At 45.6% G+C, this 17,914-nt stretch overlaps 2 protein-coding genes across 2 annotated transcripts; both read left to right on the forward strand.

Annotated features, from left to right (window-relative positions):
- The first annotated feature begins 5,382 nt into the window (after window positions 1-5,382).
- LOC148674287 (interleukin-1 beta-like) lies at window positions 5,383-8,959 on the forward strand. Its single transcript, XM_088624306.1, has 7 exons — window positions 5,383-5,538; window positions 5,930-5,981; window positions 6,404-6,446; window positions 6,775-6,994; window positions 7,392-7,565; window positions 7,690-7,826; window positions 8,211-8,959. The coding sequence occupies exons 2-7, from the start codon at window positions 5,938-5,940 to the stop codon at window positions 8,430-8,432; spliced, it is 840 nt and encodes a 279-aa protein (XP_088480432.1). The 5' UTR covers window positions 5,383-5,538; window positions 5,930-5,937; the 3' UTR covers window positions 8,433-8,959.
- A 3,324-nt stretch (window positions 8,960-12,283) lies between these two features.
- On the forward strand, window positions 12,284-16,358 carry LOC148674288 (interleukin-1 beta-like). Its single transcript, XM_088624307.1, has 7 exons — window positions 12,284-12,346; window positions 12,813-12,864; window positions 13,181-13,223; window positions 13,552-13,771; window positions 14,169-14,342; window positions 14,591-14,727; window positions 15,610-16,358. The coding sequence occupies exons 2-7, from the start codon at window positions 12,821-12,823 to the stop codon at window positions 15,829-15,831; spliced, it is 840 nt and encodes a 279-aa protein (XP_088480433.1). The 5' UTR covers window positions 12,284-12,346; window positions 12,813-12,820; the 3' UTR covers window positions 15,832-16,358.
- The last annotated feature ends 1,556 nt before the right edge of the window (window positions 16,359-17,914 follow it).

Here is a 17,914-nt window from a genome sequence, read left to right on the forward strand (position 1 = left end):
CATATTATTTGAAAATATTCTGTGTTCCCTTATAACTAATCAAAAGTTGTTCCATACGTGCTCTCATTTCCCAAAGACAGGTATAATAATGTAACAGAGGTTACAAATGAGAGGCTGCTATTTGGCTCATCTAGCTTGTTTGGTACTGAGTAGCTAATTGATCCAAGGGTCCAGCTGTTTCCTGAAAGAACAGGGGGTACCAGCTTCAATAACATGGGTGGGTAGCTTTTCAATGGATGAGCCAGTAAGACCTGTGTAGTAAGAAATAATGGCAAGCAGGCGTTACCCTTGAATTTGACCATTTCTGACTCTGAGGACTGACCAAACACGTTAAACAAGCAGGCAGATCAATAAAGACATCAATTAGCCCTGGAGATGTAGAGCCCAGGCAGCACGGTGGTGTAGTGGTGAGCATGTCTGCCTCACAGTGCTGGGGCCCTGGGTTCAGTTCCTGGGGTGCTGTCTGCATGGATTGTATTTGTTCTCCCCACATTTGCATGGGTTTCCTCTGGGTGCTCCAGTTTCCTCCCCCTTTGCAAATGCATACATGCGTAGAAGACTGGCCCTGGTGTGAGTGTGCGCATGTCTGTGTCTGTGTGCCCTGTGATGGACTGGGGTCCCTTCCAGGGTGTACCTGTCTTGAGCCCATACTTGCCAGAATAGGCTCTGGCTCTAACCTGAAATGGATAAAGTGGTTAGAAAATGGACTAATGAACAGATTTAGAGCTCTGCTGGAATGAAAAGTGTGTTCCTGCAGAACCAGAGTCAGGAGCCACTGCTATAGAGGCTTCTTCACACAGTTAAAACGTCCGAAAGTACACAGCTACCTAAGCCTTGGTCCAACAAGGACAACACTGGGACTTCTCTCCTACTGACCACTAAAGATTTCCTTTAGTTTTCAGGACATCTAATTCACCTTCCTTCTAAATTCTCCCCTGTACAGTTGAAACCCAGTTCTCACACCAAATGAAAGACTGTAAGCTTGCCCGTTGCTAAGCAGGAATCCATTGGAGAATCCCCTCTTTTTCCGATGCACTTAGATCTGGAAGTACTGAACTATCCCAGCATCGTCTTCAAAGTGTGAAGGCAGAATTAAAGTAGTATCTGTGGCCAAAGATCTACCGTATGTGATCTGTATGTGTGTATAGGGAATGGAAGATATACAAAGGATTTAACTCCTAGTGAAATACTTGGACTGAGTGGAGAAAATCAAGAGAGATTATGGCAAAGTTCAAGCATTTTTAAAAGGGTTCTTACGTCTGTACATTTCATTTATTAGAAAGGAACAGTGTCAGATGTTACCAACCAGCATCTTGTCTCAGTCAGCTCCACGTTGCATAATCTTACAATAAGTCAGAGACGTGAGTGACACATTTCAGCTTCACCCGTGTCTCAATCATGACTTTTCCAGCCCAGCACCTGGAGTTTGAAAACCCCCGTAAATAGAGTCATTTCTTAAAGAGAAATTTTAACCATAACAGACGATTAAACGAGACGGTTTAACCATAAAAGACTATTTAAAGAGACAATTAACCTAATCGAGGAGCTGTCATATCAGCCCAGTGCAGAAAACCTGTAGGTGGAACAGAATTTTTTCAGGTTTACAAATAATTTATTTTTAACCGTTACAATCTTTCACTAATAAGGACAAAATGTTATTGTTATAATTATGCAAATTCATACTCATTTCAAAATGTGATCTGTATATCAGCTGGAAAGAAAAATATTTAAATACCAAAGCTCTCGGTACTGAAAACCATTCAGCTAATTTAAATTGGTTTGGGCGACAAACAATTTTAAGCGATTTAATGATGACAGATAATTGGCCCACATGTGCCAAAACTACTTTATGACATCACTTCCTTTAGAGAGTTTGACTCATCAGTGACATACGCAGCAGCTCTCAGGAATGCAGTAAAGTACTGTCTGTTTACTGTGAATAAGTTTCAGGTTCCTTATTATCTCTTTTTTAATAAGGATTATTCAGAATTTACTTGTGTAGGTTATAGCCAATATATTTTGTCTCTGTGTTTTCAGATGCAAGTGCTCCACGAGCTGGTATCACATACTTTGGATTTCCTCTCAGTGAGGTGAGATCCATCTGAGCCCTGGAAAACCACCTGAGCCCACTCCCGGGAAGTACAAATGGTACAAAGTCAATGCTTTTCCAGTACGGGTAACTCCTCGCAGCAAGAACGGAAAACCACGGAGGGCAAAGATGTTCATTTCTATTGCGTTGCTCTCTCCCCTCAGAGATCTTCGGCTCTTCCTGTGGTTTGTGAAACCTGTGTCTACATTCCTGCCCCACTCTAAGCCTGCAGCTCCCAGAACAAGCCTCCAAAAAGTGGTTAACACTTTCAGGCTACCAAGGAATCTTATTTTCAACAGCACAGTAGATTTCACTTCCTCTGTAAGACAAACCGGATGTTCCACATGAAGGTCCTGCACCCAAATGGCCTACTCTCTCTTGGAACTTTTCTTATTGTTACTATTGTAAGTGACTGTTGAAGTGCCTTGAAGAATCTCCATACAATGCGTTATACCTGGCATGTGTCAGCATTTCCAGGTTTCAGGAGCTTCAAAGAAAGGAGATGTTTGCTGAGATGTAGGGGTGCGAGATTCAGTGATCAAAGACATCTTAATGTTTACTTTGGTTTACTGGAGTTAAATATTTGAAACTTGGCAAGAGACCTTGCTATTCTGTTGTGGTTGTCAACTTTAATCCTGTGTAAAGAATCTCTTGGTTAAAAATGGCCTCTTCTGATTAGTGGGTGCATTTTAGAACAGGGAGGTTCTCATTAATTTTTTAGCATCCAGGGTTACAGCCATAGAGCATATTCTATTTGGTTTAGAAGGCAGCCTTATCTCTTATTTTGTCCTTTGTAGGTGTTACATGAGAGTTTTAATGCTTGGTAGCAGTCTGGGTTTTTTGGGGGGGTTCTTTTGACCGAAGTTGTGTCAAAGAACAAAGAACTCAGGTATCTCCAATTATACAGGTAAACAGGAAACAGGTAACTCAGCCGAAAACACAGCCTTGAAAACAACATTCAGCTGATCTAAGGATTGCAGGTACCTGCAGTTTCCTGTGGAAACTAAAAAATATTTATTGGGAATGGAAACTTTTTTAAGTTGTAAAGTTCCATAATAAGGCGGATAACTAAACAAACACGCAATTCATTAGCTGCAAGAACTCATTGCCTTTACCACCACTTCAGAGGCCGCTGAATGACAAAAATGACACTCCGCAGTTTGGGACAGTTTTGCAATAAGTGAATTACAAAGGAACCCACAGAACTGAGCAAAGAGGAAGTCTGTCTCCTGAAAGTCTCACTCTGAAGCTGACATCCATAAGTTTGCTTTTACATCATTAAACGGAAGCAACACACAACCCTTTGTGTCACCTTGTAAAGCAGGGGTCTGCAACCTTGGTCCCGGTGAGCCGAAGTCCCCTGTTATTGAAAGATCAGGAACCAATCGATTGATAAGTAATGCTTCAGTGAAGGGAACACTAGTAATTGAAGGATGAAGGACATTCTGATCTTCATTCCAAATGATCTCTAAATGGATTAATTAAACACACCACCTCTTTAATTGATCGTAGTTAAATTGTTTCAGTTCTTTATAAACTGATGATTTAAAGGCTAATAAGTGCTGGACTTGGGCTGCGAGACCCCTGATCAAAAGTCCTGTTGGAATAAAGATACACTCAGAACGGATATCTCTGAGCGCTAGCACAAAACAGACATATATTCAGACACAGGAATGAATGGAAAGTAAAGATCCCAGAGCTACAGCAGATTGCTTACTATTTAAACATGCAGAAAAAAAAACAAATTCATTTTATCTAACCTCTTTACTACCATAATGTATTCTGTTAGTAGAGTGCTTTGTATGCCTTCATCCCTGAATTAAAAAAAAAACGTTCATACCAAACAGAAAAACCCATTTTCTCATGGGTTTAACTTAAAAAGGGTAAATTAGCCCACAGTTACATTTACTCAGGTATTTTTCTCAAATAAAAAAACACCTTATTTTTCCATGCTGTATCAGTATGCATCATGAAGTATCATCTCGGATAATAATCTATGGTCCCCAAATACGATTTCCCGTTGACTTTTTCTTCTTTTCCTCAGATTGTGATGCAGTTTGAGTGTCGTGTTTTTGTTTTCATTAATAATTCTTCTTTAAATGCTTTGAAGAGCACAGCGTACTTTGGAGTCAGAATTTCAGAACTGATAGCTCTTCTTATGTTTATCACATCATATTGTTACCTACAATGCATCAGATAGCAATGACTGCAATACGCATAATAGTAGCAGTTCTGGTTGTGAAGGGTGCAGGCCACAGTGGCACTGGTGATATTTCACACCCCTCAGAAGACTGTGTCTAAAGTCCCAGCAGCCCCTCCAATACAGCCTGGCCATCCAGCTTGACCATGTATCTGAGAGTGTCCCCTCTCTCTCTGCCTCATACTTCACTCAGAAAGAAACTGCGTCATAGTTCATCCATCCATTTTCTACCTGCTTTATCTAGTACAGGGTCACACCAGTGCCTATCCTGGCAGGTAATGGGTAAAAGGCAGGATACAGCCTGGACAGGATACCAGTCCATCACAGGGCACACTCACACCATCACAGAGCAGTATGTCTTTGGACTGGGGGAGGAAACCAGAGCACCCAGAGGAAACCCACATGACCCTGGGGAGAACATGCAAACTCCACACTGACTGCACCCCAACTCCAGAATCGAACCCGAGGCCCCAGCACAGCAAGGGAGCAATGCTAGCCACTGTACCACTGTGCCTCCCTCTTAAAAAAAGATCCAACAATGACATTTTTCTAGTCTGGAACAGAGAAGACGAGAAGGGATTCATTTAAGAATTGAAAGACTTAAATAAAGTCAAAAGAAAAGACTGAAAGAGCCTTCATTAAGTGGCTAATGGTAACCAAATCGGCTATCCATTCGGAAAAGACTCCTCTCCCTTCTACTCCTACGGATGCTATAGCCGTCACTTTTGTTAGGTGTGTTTTTTATAACCATTCTTTATGATTTTATGATCATGATTTAGGATTTATGAAACTGCACTGTTGTTAGTCGGGCTGTTTCAGTACTAACGATGATAGCTCATTCTCGATGCTGGACGATTAATTTATTCACTATCGAACATGAAAAACAGGCGATAATTGAAATAAGACATTTAAAAATAGTGCAAACATTTCACACGTGTTAAAAAGGTGGCAAACACCAGGCTGCTTATTCGCTCCGAGTCTGGTGAATTTTGACTTGATAAGCAAGAAAAGCCGCTGTTCAAGACTAAACAAATCTCAACGGCATGATTAACATATTTTTTTTTTATTTGGTAAATCCAGATTTTACGTGGATTCATTTCCCTGTAGCGTGAGCTATCTGAGGAAAATCCCGCTTCCTGTCGCACGAGGGCTATAAATGGGTTGTTCTGCAGAGCGCTTGTCAATACAGACGGACTGAAGCGAAGATCAGCAACACAGACTTGACTTTGCCGCTGGAAGACAACCTCAGGTACCGGCAAAGAGACATTCCACTGATTCGGGCAGAGGGGGTAGAACCGCAGAGATGAATAAGACGTGTTTGTTATCTGTATGTTAATGTGAAAGATCCGCTGTCAGGGGATTTCGATCGCCGGGCACGAAAGATGGAGTTGCGGCGCTTAGGAAAATCTCTCCTGCAGGACCACTTCAATGACTTGTTTGCGCGACTTTGCTCGGTAACGACAGAATGCTGGTTGTTGTATTTTTCTTTTATTTCTAGAAATATTGTGTCGGACTGAGTTGCTGCAAAAATGACAGCACGGCAATTTGTAGCTTTTTTTAGTGACTTGTTAGTTGTATGTATTATATAAGACGTTCACTAGAATATTTGACATGTGAATGTGTTTTTTCTTGTGTTCTAGGCGCAAACATGATGTGTGACGTCGAGTTCGACTTATCCTTGGCTTTAGAAAGGTGAGGGGATTGATCGCACTCCTGGCGCCCGGAACCTACAGCACTGAGCTCCTTCTGAGTGGAGACTCACCTCCGCTTTCATAGGAAAAGAACAAAACCGTGCAGAACCAGCTGTGTTCTTGAGTGTTTTAAAGTGTAATGATAAAAGTAATTATATTCATGTGACACCTGAAGCCTTGAGATGCTCACTTTGTAATGACTAAAAGAGTATATTATGTAACCACGATTATTAAGCGTTTGCTATCTACTGTCTGTAAGAAAGTAGCACAGGACTGTTGAAAAGGCATGAGGCTCAAACAAAAGTGAACCTTCATATGAATTTTAAACAATGATTTTTTCAAAACCAGACGGTAACTATGAAGATTGTCATGTTTTATTCTGTGGGTTTGTTGTAATTCATTACGAAACTGTGTTCTTTGCAGTGATCCCGACATGACGGAGGTAGACTGCCCTCTACCGGCCAAGGTGAGGCGCTGCATGTTGTTCTCACAGGGAAGAAATGAACCGATGACGCATGTAGACGAGAGGAGTAGCGAACTTCATCGAGTATTTGGAACAAGTGGCAGAGATAGTAATTGCTGCATAGCTGTGTGTGCGCACAGAGTCATTTATATACTGTAGCGGCTGACGCGTTTCTGCAGACATGTAAAGTCTTACTCCGGTGTCTATTAGCGGCAGTTGTACACTGGAGCCGAATTAGTCCAGACGGAGCCCGGGAGTCTAGTAACCGCTGCCCACACACACGCAGCAGGTTCCTGGTCGCTGACTGTGCGTTTGCTCCCCTGTCCTCCAGAATCACGGCCTGAGGGATGACTCCTTCTTGCCCAGAAGGCGCTGCCTCCTCAGCCCTGGGCTGGAGCTGGAGGTGGAGTCTCACCCTCTGCACAGCTTTCGCCACGCCGCCACACTCATCGTCGCCCTGGAGAGGATGAAGAAGGTGCAGGAGAAGCCGCTGGGGACAGAGTTCACTGGGGACACCCTGTTCCACTTTGTGATAGAGCAGCTGGTGGAAGGTAGGAGGCTCCTACACATCCGGTCTTTCCCCACTCTCCTGTGTCTGAGGAGGAGCAGACAACATCCTGATTAGGCTGATGTTGCAGTTTACTGGCAAAGATGTCTGATTCAGAAATACTTGAGGGCAGCGTGGTGGTGCAGTGGTCAGCATTGGTGCCTCACAGCTCTGGAGCCCTGGGCTCAATTCTGGACCTGGGGTGCCGTCTGTGTGGAGTTTGTATGTTCTCCCGTGTTTGTGTGGGTTTCCTCCCACAGTCTCGGGACACACTGGCAGTTTCATTGGCCTGGTGTGAGGGTGTGCATGTCTGTCTGTGTGCCCTGCGAGGGACTGGCATCCTGTCCAGGATGTACCCCACTTTACTCCCTGACCCGAGCTCTTGTGTCTCTGTCCCACAGAGGTCTGCTTTGACCAGCAGTACCAGTTCAACCCCACCTTCACACGCCGGACCCAGGACCTGGCGCACAGCATCGCCGATCAGCACAACAAGAGCTGGAAGCTGAACGAGCTCCCCAACGGAGCTGCTGAGCTGCTGGCCATCACTGTGCAAGGCCCCAGCTCCTCCAAGAAAGGTGAGTCCCTGCGACTGGCCTCTTCCTTGGGACAGCTGGCCAGGCCCACAAGAAGTGACTAGAATTAGAGCACAGATTGCGCGGTGTGGCAGGACTGACGTGCTCTCTCCTTGTGTGCCCGCAGTGTGGCTGAACCTGTCCACATACGTCTCGCTGCCTCCAGTCTCCTCTCAGTCCCAGCCAGTGGCCCTGGGCATCGGGGGCCGCAACCTGTACCTGTCCTGCTCCGAGTCCGAGGGCAAACCCATCCTGCAGATTGAGGTAGGAGCTCTCTCGCTGCGGTCGGCTTCTTCTCTTCCTCTCTCAAAGCGCAGTCGAAATCGGAAGGTTTCGCTCCTTGTCTTCACACTGGCATCTCTCCGCACGTCTCTAAGCAGCGGCAGGATTGTGCAGCAGCTCCAAGCAACTCGGCTTTGACTTCTGCCTCAATCAGACAGTTGAAATGAGCATCAGCTGTCACCTTTCTGCTGGAGAGGTTTCCTAGTGCTGTGTGTGAAGGTGCACATTAGTGTCAGGCGATGGCAGGGCTCTGTGTGTGCTGGTCCTCTGGTATTCTCTCCCGTGAGGCTTGTGCACCAGCTGCCCGTCAATCCACACTTACTGGCGCTCAGCTCTGACTGCTGCTCTCGCTGTCGCCCCCCTCAGGAGATCCCCAACAAAGAGGACCTGAGAAGCATCCGCTCCGGCAGCACCGTGGCCCGCTTCCTCTTCTACAAGACGGACAGCGGCGTCTCCTCCTCCACCTTCGAGTCGGTCAACTGCCCCGGCTGGTACATCAGCACGGCCATTGAGGAGCCCTGCCCAGTGGCCATGTGCCACCAGCACCCCAGCGACCGCATCACCAGCTTCATGGTCAAGCAGCAGTGAGGGCTGGCCGGCCCCAGTGCTCACCAGCGGGTCTCGGGCTGGGGGTCCCAGAGTCTCAGTATGTACCAAGTACAGAGAGCAGCGCGGCCAGCTTAGGTGTGAATCCCAAAGTTTCAAGCTCATTTTCCAGCCTCTGGGAAATTGTGGCCGAGAGTCACAGAGCGTAAATACATAATGTGTGCTTGTTTAAAAGCAATGAAGAATTCATATTGAATTAAAACTTAACTTTTGTACAGATATTCATATTGTGTCTCAGTGAAGTTCTCTATTTATTTTTATTTATTTCCATTTGTTAATTGAGTTGTATTGGCTGCTGTAACGTTTATTTAAACTGCAGAACATCTACTGTCTGAAACTAATGTTTACATTGCTTCACAATTCAGGGCTTAGGTGCACACCTTCATATTTAAGTATTTAAGTTTTATTTATACATTTGCTGTTGTTTTTATACATTAAGTTGGATGGAATTATTTATGGGATGGCTGTTGTATATTGTTGCACTTGAATAAATGTCTTCAGTATTTCAATGCTCAGCTCTTGTTGATGGTTTCTCTGAAGCTGTTTGTGGATACGAGTCTTTCTTCCCAGCGGTCTCTATTTCACTCGCCTCTTTCCACACTCTCTCGCACCCTCCGCCTCTGGGCTCAGCTCACTCTTCCTCTTCTGGACCCACCACGCTTCTTCCTGTGTCCTTGTTCCGGCCCAAGGCAGGGTACACCCTGGACAGGGGGCCAGTCCATCACAGGGCAGGTGCAAGCCAATTGTACAGGGGGACAATCTGGAGGCCACGGTACAGGTCGAGGAGGGAAATTTGGCCCGGACACCGGGATAACTCCCTACTCTTCTCGACAAATGCCCGGGAATCATTAATGACCACTGAGAGTCAGGACCATGGTACCCATCTTTTTCACCAAGATGGGTAGATCCAGGAATTTTGAATTCATTATTCAAGCTTATTTCTATCCACGACCCACAAGCTTGAATGCAGTCAATGCTGAATTTCAAACGATGTTTTTTCCAAACAAAGAGTAAAACAGAAAACATGTCATTGACCGTTTTGTACAATACTACTCGTCAGACACAGGAATGCGCGAATGTGGAACGAGAGTTTACGAAGCTGCTATGCTGGTTTCTTTCAAGGAACAGCTGAATGAGACCTCCAGATCAACTAATCAAGTCACGTGTGCTGAACAGCTTGCCAGTGGATGTGCTCTCTCTCTTGTTCTGTTTGCGACTGGAATTTCCTGATACACCCAATTGACAATACAGCTGTGCTCCTCTCCAGAGTGAGGCCCAACCTCTGGGCACCTTTAAGAAACAGCTGGATGACATTACCAGGCCTTTCTTATGCTCTCACACAGAGCTGTGTCAGAAACCCAATAAATATATTTTCTCTACATATCGGATTATTGCAAAAGGACAGAGCATCAAACATTTGCTGTTATGTATTCCCTCTTATAAACTAGATACTTAGGAACCCCAAACCAATTCACTGCCAGCAGACAGTGTTACTGAGAGAGCAGTACGTTTTTTACTTTTATTGAACATCAGTTGTTACAGGCAAAGGAGAAACAGTTTTGCTGTTGCTACAGATAATTACAAATTCGGACACATCAAGTTAAATATTTTACGTACAGTTTGTCAGTTGTGCCCTTTACCTTCTTATTTTTATGTAATCTTGCACATCCATCTCACATATCGTAAAAGAAGGAGTAGCAGTGGCCCATTGTGATGTATGGATTGTGAGATCAAGCCTTTATTAATAACAGATTATATATACATGCCCCTTTTCCATATTACACCTTGCAAAGCTTAACAATTCCTTAAACCTGACATTCACATCGATACACTAAAAGATGAAGTTTTTCAAGTCTTCCCAAAACAGTTTTATATTTATACGTGTAAGAGATCAATCTGTCCGAGTTTCTTTCCCAGAGCAGACCACACTACAGAACACACATAAATCACCTTGTTCATGTTTGAATCTCGAGCTGAAGTGCTTTTTGAACAGGATGATACTTATGAACATTTTGGAGTGTCATTTCTTTAACCTGTAAGACTGTATCTAAGAGCAGTACATTACAGCCCTCTAGTCACTGACGAGTGGGTCTCTCTAATGCAAATGAGCCCATAAAGTAGTTTACGCACAAGACCCGTTAGAGGCGTTATTAACACAAATGACTCAAACTTAATCCGGACCAATTTTAATAACCTCAACGCTTTCTATAACAGTACATATGGATAGTTCAAAAATCTTAAATAACGACGTCGTGTCTTATTATTCAACCATGAACGAGTCTAAACCTCAGTGACTTTGGGGACAAGATATCCTGGCCAAGGGTGAGGAGTTTTCAATGACTTTTAGTCAAATTTATCAAACTTCCACCACAAATTGCGGCGATGATCAACTTCCTTTTGTTATTAAAACTTCAAAACAAGCAAAATCGGGAAAGTTTGTTTTGCAACGCAGAAACCCGGACGAATAGTAGATACGCTTTCCAAATCTTTGGAAGGAAATAGCCTATTTCTTCATTTCCTTGTGAAAAACCACCACAAGAGCACGATTTTTGTTCCAAGTTTAAACAGGAAAACTGACGACCGTGCACTAATTCTCTGATGAAGACGAGTATTCTATCCAAAACAGTGTGCCGTGAGTTTGAAGTGTGAATGTGTATAAAATCGTATACAGACTGAGTGTCCGGCTATTTTATTTGCTCTGAGTTGAACTGATCCCCTCCCCCCCAATAAAAACAAACCCTGGTCGCGAAGAAAACAAAACTTTAAAGAAACATAGGGAGTCAGATCTTCATTGGTCTGTCTGACTGGTTTTCCGTGAATTCAAAAATCTTGGGATGTTACTGCTGATTGAAAGCGCATACTATTTTGTATTATATGTATATATTAGATGTTTATATAGTATGTAATGCCAGCGGCCATATCACCCTGCAGCTCTCAAATAGCTACCCATTGAAGCGAAGCAGGGTTGAGCCTGGTCAGTACCTGGATGGGAGACCTCCTGGGAAGCAATGGTTGCTGCTGGAAGAGGTGTTAGTGGGACCAGCGGGGGGCGCCCACCCTGCAGTCCATGTGAGTCTTAATACCCCTGTATAGTGGCGGGGACACTATACTGTGGTGGGCGCCGTCTTTCGGATGAGACGTTAAAGCGGGGTCCTGACTCTCAGTTGTCATTAAAGATACCCGGACTTTTCTCGAGAAGAGTAGTGAGTTATCCCGGTGTCCGGGCCAAATTGCCCCCTCGGCCTTTACCGTGGCCTCCAAATTGTCCCCATGTATCATGATTGCCCTGCGTGTACCCTGCCTTTTGCTCGTTGCTTGCCGGGTCGGCTCCGGCTTCCCGCGACACCGTACGGCATAAAGCGGTTTGGTAAATGATATCATATGTAGTACAATTCTGAAAAACAGAATGGAAACCCTGTCAGTCTGCCAGCTGACATTGTTAGTATTTTACTAATTTCATCCATATATCCCGCGCTATTAATAACTCCATGCTTCGTACTGCCTCTCCATGCCACACCAGAGCTGAGAACCGACAGATGCCCTGCAAAAGACAGATTTAAAAATATTTCAGACACCTATAGTAGGAAGCTCTTAAACCAACATGTACAAGGGGCACAAAATAAAAACGAAGTGTAAAATAATTTCGCAGCTTTATTGTATCTTAAAGGTAATTTCGATTGTTTCAATAATTTCAACTCTCGTGTACAATCCAGTGTTTTCTGGCTAATTACAGAATTTCGACAGTCGAATTTCGTTTTCTTCCGCTTTCGGGAGCGGAAACCCCATTTTCCTAGAGCCGCGGGTATAAACAGGCGGATCTGCGGTGCGCTGGTCAGTTCCCGAGTGTCTGAGCTGAACTACACGGAGTTGACTTTGCCGCTGGAAGACAACCTCAGGTACCGGCAAAGAGACATTCCTCTGATTCGGGCATAGGGGTAGAATCGCAGAGCTGAAGTCGGGTAATGGGCTTTAATGGAATATTTGTCATCTGTATGTTAGTGTGAAAGATCCGCTGTCAGTTCGCAGGGCAGAAATGGTGGCGCTGCGGGGCTTTTGGAAAATTTCTTGAGCAGAAACAATTCAAGGACTCGTTTGCGCGACTTTAATTGAGGATGCCGAATCGCGGGTTGTTGTATTTTTTAAATTTCTAGAAATATTGGGTTGGAACGAGTTCATGAAATAAGCAGATCACTGCAGTTATGAACTTTTTTAGTTACTGGCTGATGTGTAATATATTTGTGTAAATGTAGACAAATATAATTTGAAATGTACTTTTTACGGAATTACAATATATATGCAATGTGTATGTTTAAAGATTATGGGAATATATGAAATGTCAATGTGTTTTTTCTTGTGTTCTAGGCGCAAACATGATGTGTGACATCGAGTTCGACTTATCCTTGGCTTTAGAAAGGTGAGGGGATCGATCGCACTCCTGGCGCCGGGAACCTACAGCACTGAGCTCCGTCTGAGTGGAGACTCACCTCCGCTTTCATAGGAAAAGAGCAAATCCTTGCAGAACCAGCTGTGTTCTTGAGTTTTTTAAAGTATGATAATAAAAGTAATTATATTCATGTGACACCTGAAGCCTTGAAATGCTCACTTTGTAATGAATAAAAAAATATATTATGAAACAATGATTTTTTCAAAACCAGACGGTAACTATGAAGATTGTCATGTTTTATTCTGTGGGTTTGTTGTAATTCATTACGAAACTGTGTTCTTTGCAGTGATCCCGACATGACGGAGGTAGACTGCCCTCTACCGGCCAAGGTGAGGCGCTGCATGTTGTTCTCACGGGGAAGAAATGAACCGATGACGCATGTAGACGAGAGGAGTAGCGAACTTCATCGAGTATTTGGAACAAGGGGCAAAGATAGTTATTGCTGCATAGCTGTGTGTGCGCACAGAGTCATTTATATACTGTAGCGGCTGACGCGTTTCTGGAGACATGTAAAGTCGTACTCCGGTGTCTATTAGCGGCAGTTGTACACTGGAGCCGAATTAGTCCAGACGGAGCCCGGGAGTCTAGTAACCGCTGCCCACACACACGCAGCAGGTTCCTGGTCGCTGACTGTGCGTTTGCTCCCCTGTCCTCCAGAATCACGGCCTGAGGGATGACTCCTTCTTGCCCAGAAGGCGCTGCCTCCTCAGCCCTGGGCTGGAGCTGGAGGTGGAGTCTCACCCTCTGCACAGCTTTCGCCACGCCGCCACACTCATCGTCGCCCTGGAGAGGATGAAGAAGGTGCAGGAGAAGCCGCTGGGGACAGAGTTCACTGGGGACACCCTGTTCCACTTTGTGATAGAGCAGCTGGTGGAAGGTAGGAGGCTCCTACACAGCCGGTCTTTCCCCACTCTGCTGCGTCTGAGGAGGAACAGACAACATCCTGATGAGGCTGATGTTGCAGTTTACTGGCAAAGATGTCTGATTCAGAAATACTTCAGGGCAGCATGGTGGTGCAGTGGTCAGCATTGGTGCCTCACAGCTCTGGAGCCCTGGGCTCAATTCTGGACCTGGGGTGCCATCTGTGTGAAGTTTGTATGTTCTCCCGTGTTTGTGTGGGTTTCCTCCCACAGTCTCGGGACATACTGGCAGTTTCATTGGCCTGGTGTGAGGGTGTGCATGTCTGTCTGTGTGCCCTGCGAGGCACTGGCATCCTGTCCCGGATGTACCCCACTTTACTCCCTGACTCGAGCTCTTGTGTCTCTGTCCCACAGAGGTCTGCTTTGACCAGCAGTACCAGTTCAACCCCACCTTCACACGCCGGACCCAGGACCTGGCGCACAGCATCGCCGATCAGCACAACAAGAGCTGGAAGCTGAACGAGCTCCCCAACGGAGCTGCTGAGCTGCTGGCCATCACTGTGCAAGGCCCCAGCTCCGCCAAGAAAAGTGAGTCCCTGCGACAGGCCTCCTCCTCAGGAGAGCTGGCCAGGCCCTTCAGGTCCAGTGCTTCTCAGCTCCGCAGACACAGGACAGCTCTTCAGGACAGGACTGTTCACACCACAACATCAGCGTCCTGTTGGAAAGACCCTCTGTATCCGTGATGACAAGGTCCTACACACAAGAAGTGACTAGAATTAGAGCACAGATTGCGCGGTATGGCAGGACTGACGTGCTCTCTCCTTGTGTGCCCGCAGTGTGGCTGAACCTGTCCACATACGTCTCGCTGCCTCCAGTCTCCTCTCAGTCCCAGCCAGTGGCCCTGGGCATCGGGGGCCGCAACCTGTACCTGTCCTGCTCCGAGTCCGAGGGCAAACCCATCCTGCAGATTGAGGTAGGAGCTCTCTCGCTGCAGTCGGCTTCTTCTCTTCCTCTCTCAAAGCGCAGTCGAAATCAGAAGGTTTCGCTCCTTGTCTTCACACTGGCATCTCTCCGCATGTCTGTAAGCAGCGGCAGGATTGTGCAGCAGCTCCAAGCAACTCGGTTTTGACTTCTGCCTCAATCAGACAGTTGAAATAATAATAATAATATAATAATAATAAACTTTATTTTATATAGCGCCTTTAAAGGTGGCTTCTCAAAGCGCTTTACAGGATGACAATAACAATAAATAAGAAGACTACAACAATAAATAAGAAAATTTCACAAGACAGGACACAATTATAATTACAACAATACAACAATAACAATAGAGGAGACCGTGGAAGATGGTATTAAGAAGAGCAGAGGGGTGAAGAATGGAACCAGTTAAGTAAAGGCTTTTCTGAAAAGGAGGGTTTTGAGTCTGGATTTGAAGGAGTTTAGAGAAGGTGACTCTCTAATATCCTTGGGCAAGGAGTTCCAGAGCTTGGGGGCATAGCAGGAGAAGGCCCTGTCGCCCATACAATGTAGACGGGCTTGGGGGACAGTAAGGAGGGCAGAATTTGAAGAGCGGAGGTTGCGAGGTGGGGAGTAGGGCGATAAAAGTTCAGACAGGTATTGAGGTGCCAAGCCATGTAAAGCCTTGTAGGTTAATGAGCATCAGCTGTCACCTTTCTGCTGGAGAGGTTTCCTAGTGCTGTGTGTGAAGGTGCACATTAGTGTCAGGCGATGGCAGGGCTCTGTGTGTGCTGGTCCTCTGGTATTCTCTCCCGTGAGGCTTGTGCACCAGCTGCCCGTCAATCCACACTTACCGGCGCTCAGCTCTGACTGCTGCTCTCGCTGTCGCCCCCCTCAGGAGATCCCCAACAAAGAGGACCTGAGAAGCATCCGCTCCGGCAGCACTGCGGCCCGCTTCCTCTTCTACAAGACGGACAGCGGCGTCTCCTCCTCCACCTTCGAGTCGGTCAACTGCCCCGGCTGGTACATCAGCACGGCCATTGAGGAGCCCTGCCCAGTGGCCATGTGCCACCTGCACCCCAGCGACCGCATCACCAGCTTCATGGTCAAGCAGCAGTGAGGGCTGGCCGGCCCCAGTGCTCACCAGCGGGTCTCGGGCTGGGGGTCCCAGAGTCTCAGTATGTACCAAGTACAGAGAGCAGCGCGGCCAGCTTAGGTGTGAATCCCAAAGTTTCAAGCTCATTTTCCAGCCTCTGGGAAATTGTGGCCGAGAGTCACAGAGCGTAAATACATAATGTGTGCTTGTTTAAAAGCAATGAAGAATTCATATTGAATTAAAACTTAACTTTTGTACAGATATTCATATTGTGTCTCAGTGAAGTTCTCTTTTTATTTTTATTTATTTCAATGTGTTAATTGAGTTGTATTGACTGCTGTAACGTTTGTTCACACTGCAGAACTTTTACTGTCTGGAACTAATGTTTACATTGCTTCACAATTCAGGGCTGAGGTGCACACCTTCATATTTAAGTATTTAAGTTTTATTTATATATTTACTGTTGTTTTTATACATTAAGTTGGATGGAATTATTTATGGGATGGCTGTTGTATATTGTTGCACTTGAATAAATGTCTTCAGTATTTCAATGCTCGGCTCTTGTTGATGGTTTCTCTGAAGCTGTTTGTGGATACGAGTCTTTCTTCCCAGCGGTCTCTATTTCACTCGCCTCTTTCCACACTCTCTCGCACCCTCCGCCTCTGGGCTCAGCTCACTCTTCCTCTTCTGGACCCACCACGCTTCTTCCTGTGTCCTTGTTCCGGCCCGTTTGGAGTCAAGTCCCGGAGCAGTGGCGGGTCAGAGATTCTCCACATCCAGCCGATCCCCCAGTACAGATCCAGGCCCGTCCTGAATGAATGGAGAGTGTTTCAGCAGGATCAAGGCCGCAGATGAGCAGAGTTCTCGGGTTTAGTACGTGTGCAGAGTTCATGAGTCTTTGCTTTGAAATGAATGAAAGGCAGGCAATAACGTAAAGTAGAAGAACTTGTTGTTCACTGATGTAGCTTGATTTAGATCCATAACCCATAAGCTGGATTGCTGCCAGTGCAGAATTTCAAATGATTTTTTCAAAAGCTCACTAAAACAGACACCATGTGATTGACCATTGTTTAAGGGTATCTCGTAAGATTGCCCATGGGCATAGAAAGAGTACATGAGGATATCATTTTGCTTTGCATTTCAATGTAAGATCAGCAGCTATGCTTTGCTCATTAAGAAGCTGAGATGATTTAGAAGCTGTTTCTTCATATTCCAGCTCACATGTAGGATATCATGTCATTTGCCAAACTGCTTTCTACCATACTGTGTCGCGGGAAGCCGGAGCCTACCTGGCAAGCAACGAGCACAAGGCAGGGTACACCCTGGACAGGGGGCCAGTCCATCACAGGGCAGGTGCAAGCCAATTGTACAGGGGGACAATCTGGAGGCCACGGTACAGGTCGAGGGGGGGAATTTGGCCCGGACACCGGGATAACTCCCTACTCTTCTCGACAAATGCCCGGGAATCATTAATGACCACTGAGAGTCAGGACCGTGGTACCCATCTTTTTCACCAGGATGGGTAGATCCAGGAATTTTGAATTCATTATTCACGCTTATTTCCATCCAATACCCACAAGCTTGAATGCAGTCAATGCTGAATTTCAAACGATGTTTTTTCCAAATGATGAGTAAAACAGAAAACATGTCATTGACCGTTTTGTAAAGTGCTACGCGTCAGACACAGGAATGCGCGAATGTGGAACGAGAGTTTACGAAGCTGCTATGTTGGTTTCTTTCAAGGAACGTCTGAATGAGACCTCCAGATCAACTAATCAAGTCACGTATGCTGAACAGCTTGCCAGTGGATGTGCTCTCTCTCTTGTTCTGTTTGCGACTGGAATTTCCTGATACACCCAATTGACAATACAGCTGTGCTCCTCTCCAGAGTGAGGCCCAACCTCTGGGCACCTTTAAGAAACAGCTGGATGACATTTTATCTGCACTGAGCTGCTGAACTTCTAGCAAACAAGATCTCCCCCCCACCCCCCCTCTTATAAACTAGATACTTAGGAACCCCAAACCAATTCACTGCCAGCAGACAGTGTTACTGAGAGAGCAGTACGTTTTTTACTTTTATTGAACATCAGTTGTTACAGGCAAAGGA

The sequence above is a fragment of the Lepisosteus platostomus genome, chromosome 3, assembly GCF_059453375.1.
Source record: "Lepisosteus platostomus isolate fLepPlt1 chromosome 3, fLepPlt1.hap1, whole genome shotgun sequence".
In the NCBI taxonomy this organism is placed as follows: Eukaryota; Metazoa; Chordata; class Actinopteri; order Semionotiformes; family Lepisosteidae; genus Lepisosteus; species Lepisosteus platostomus.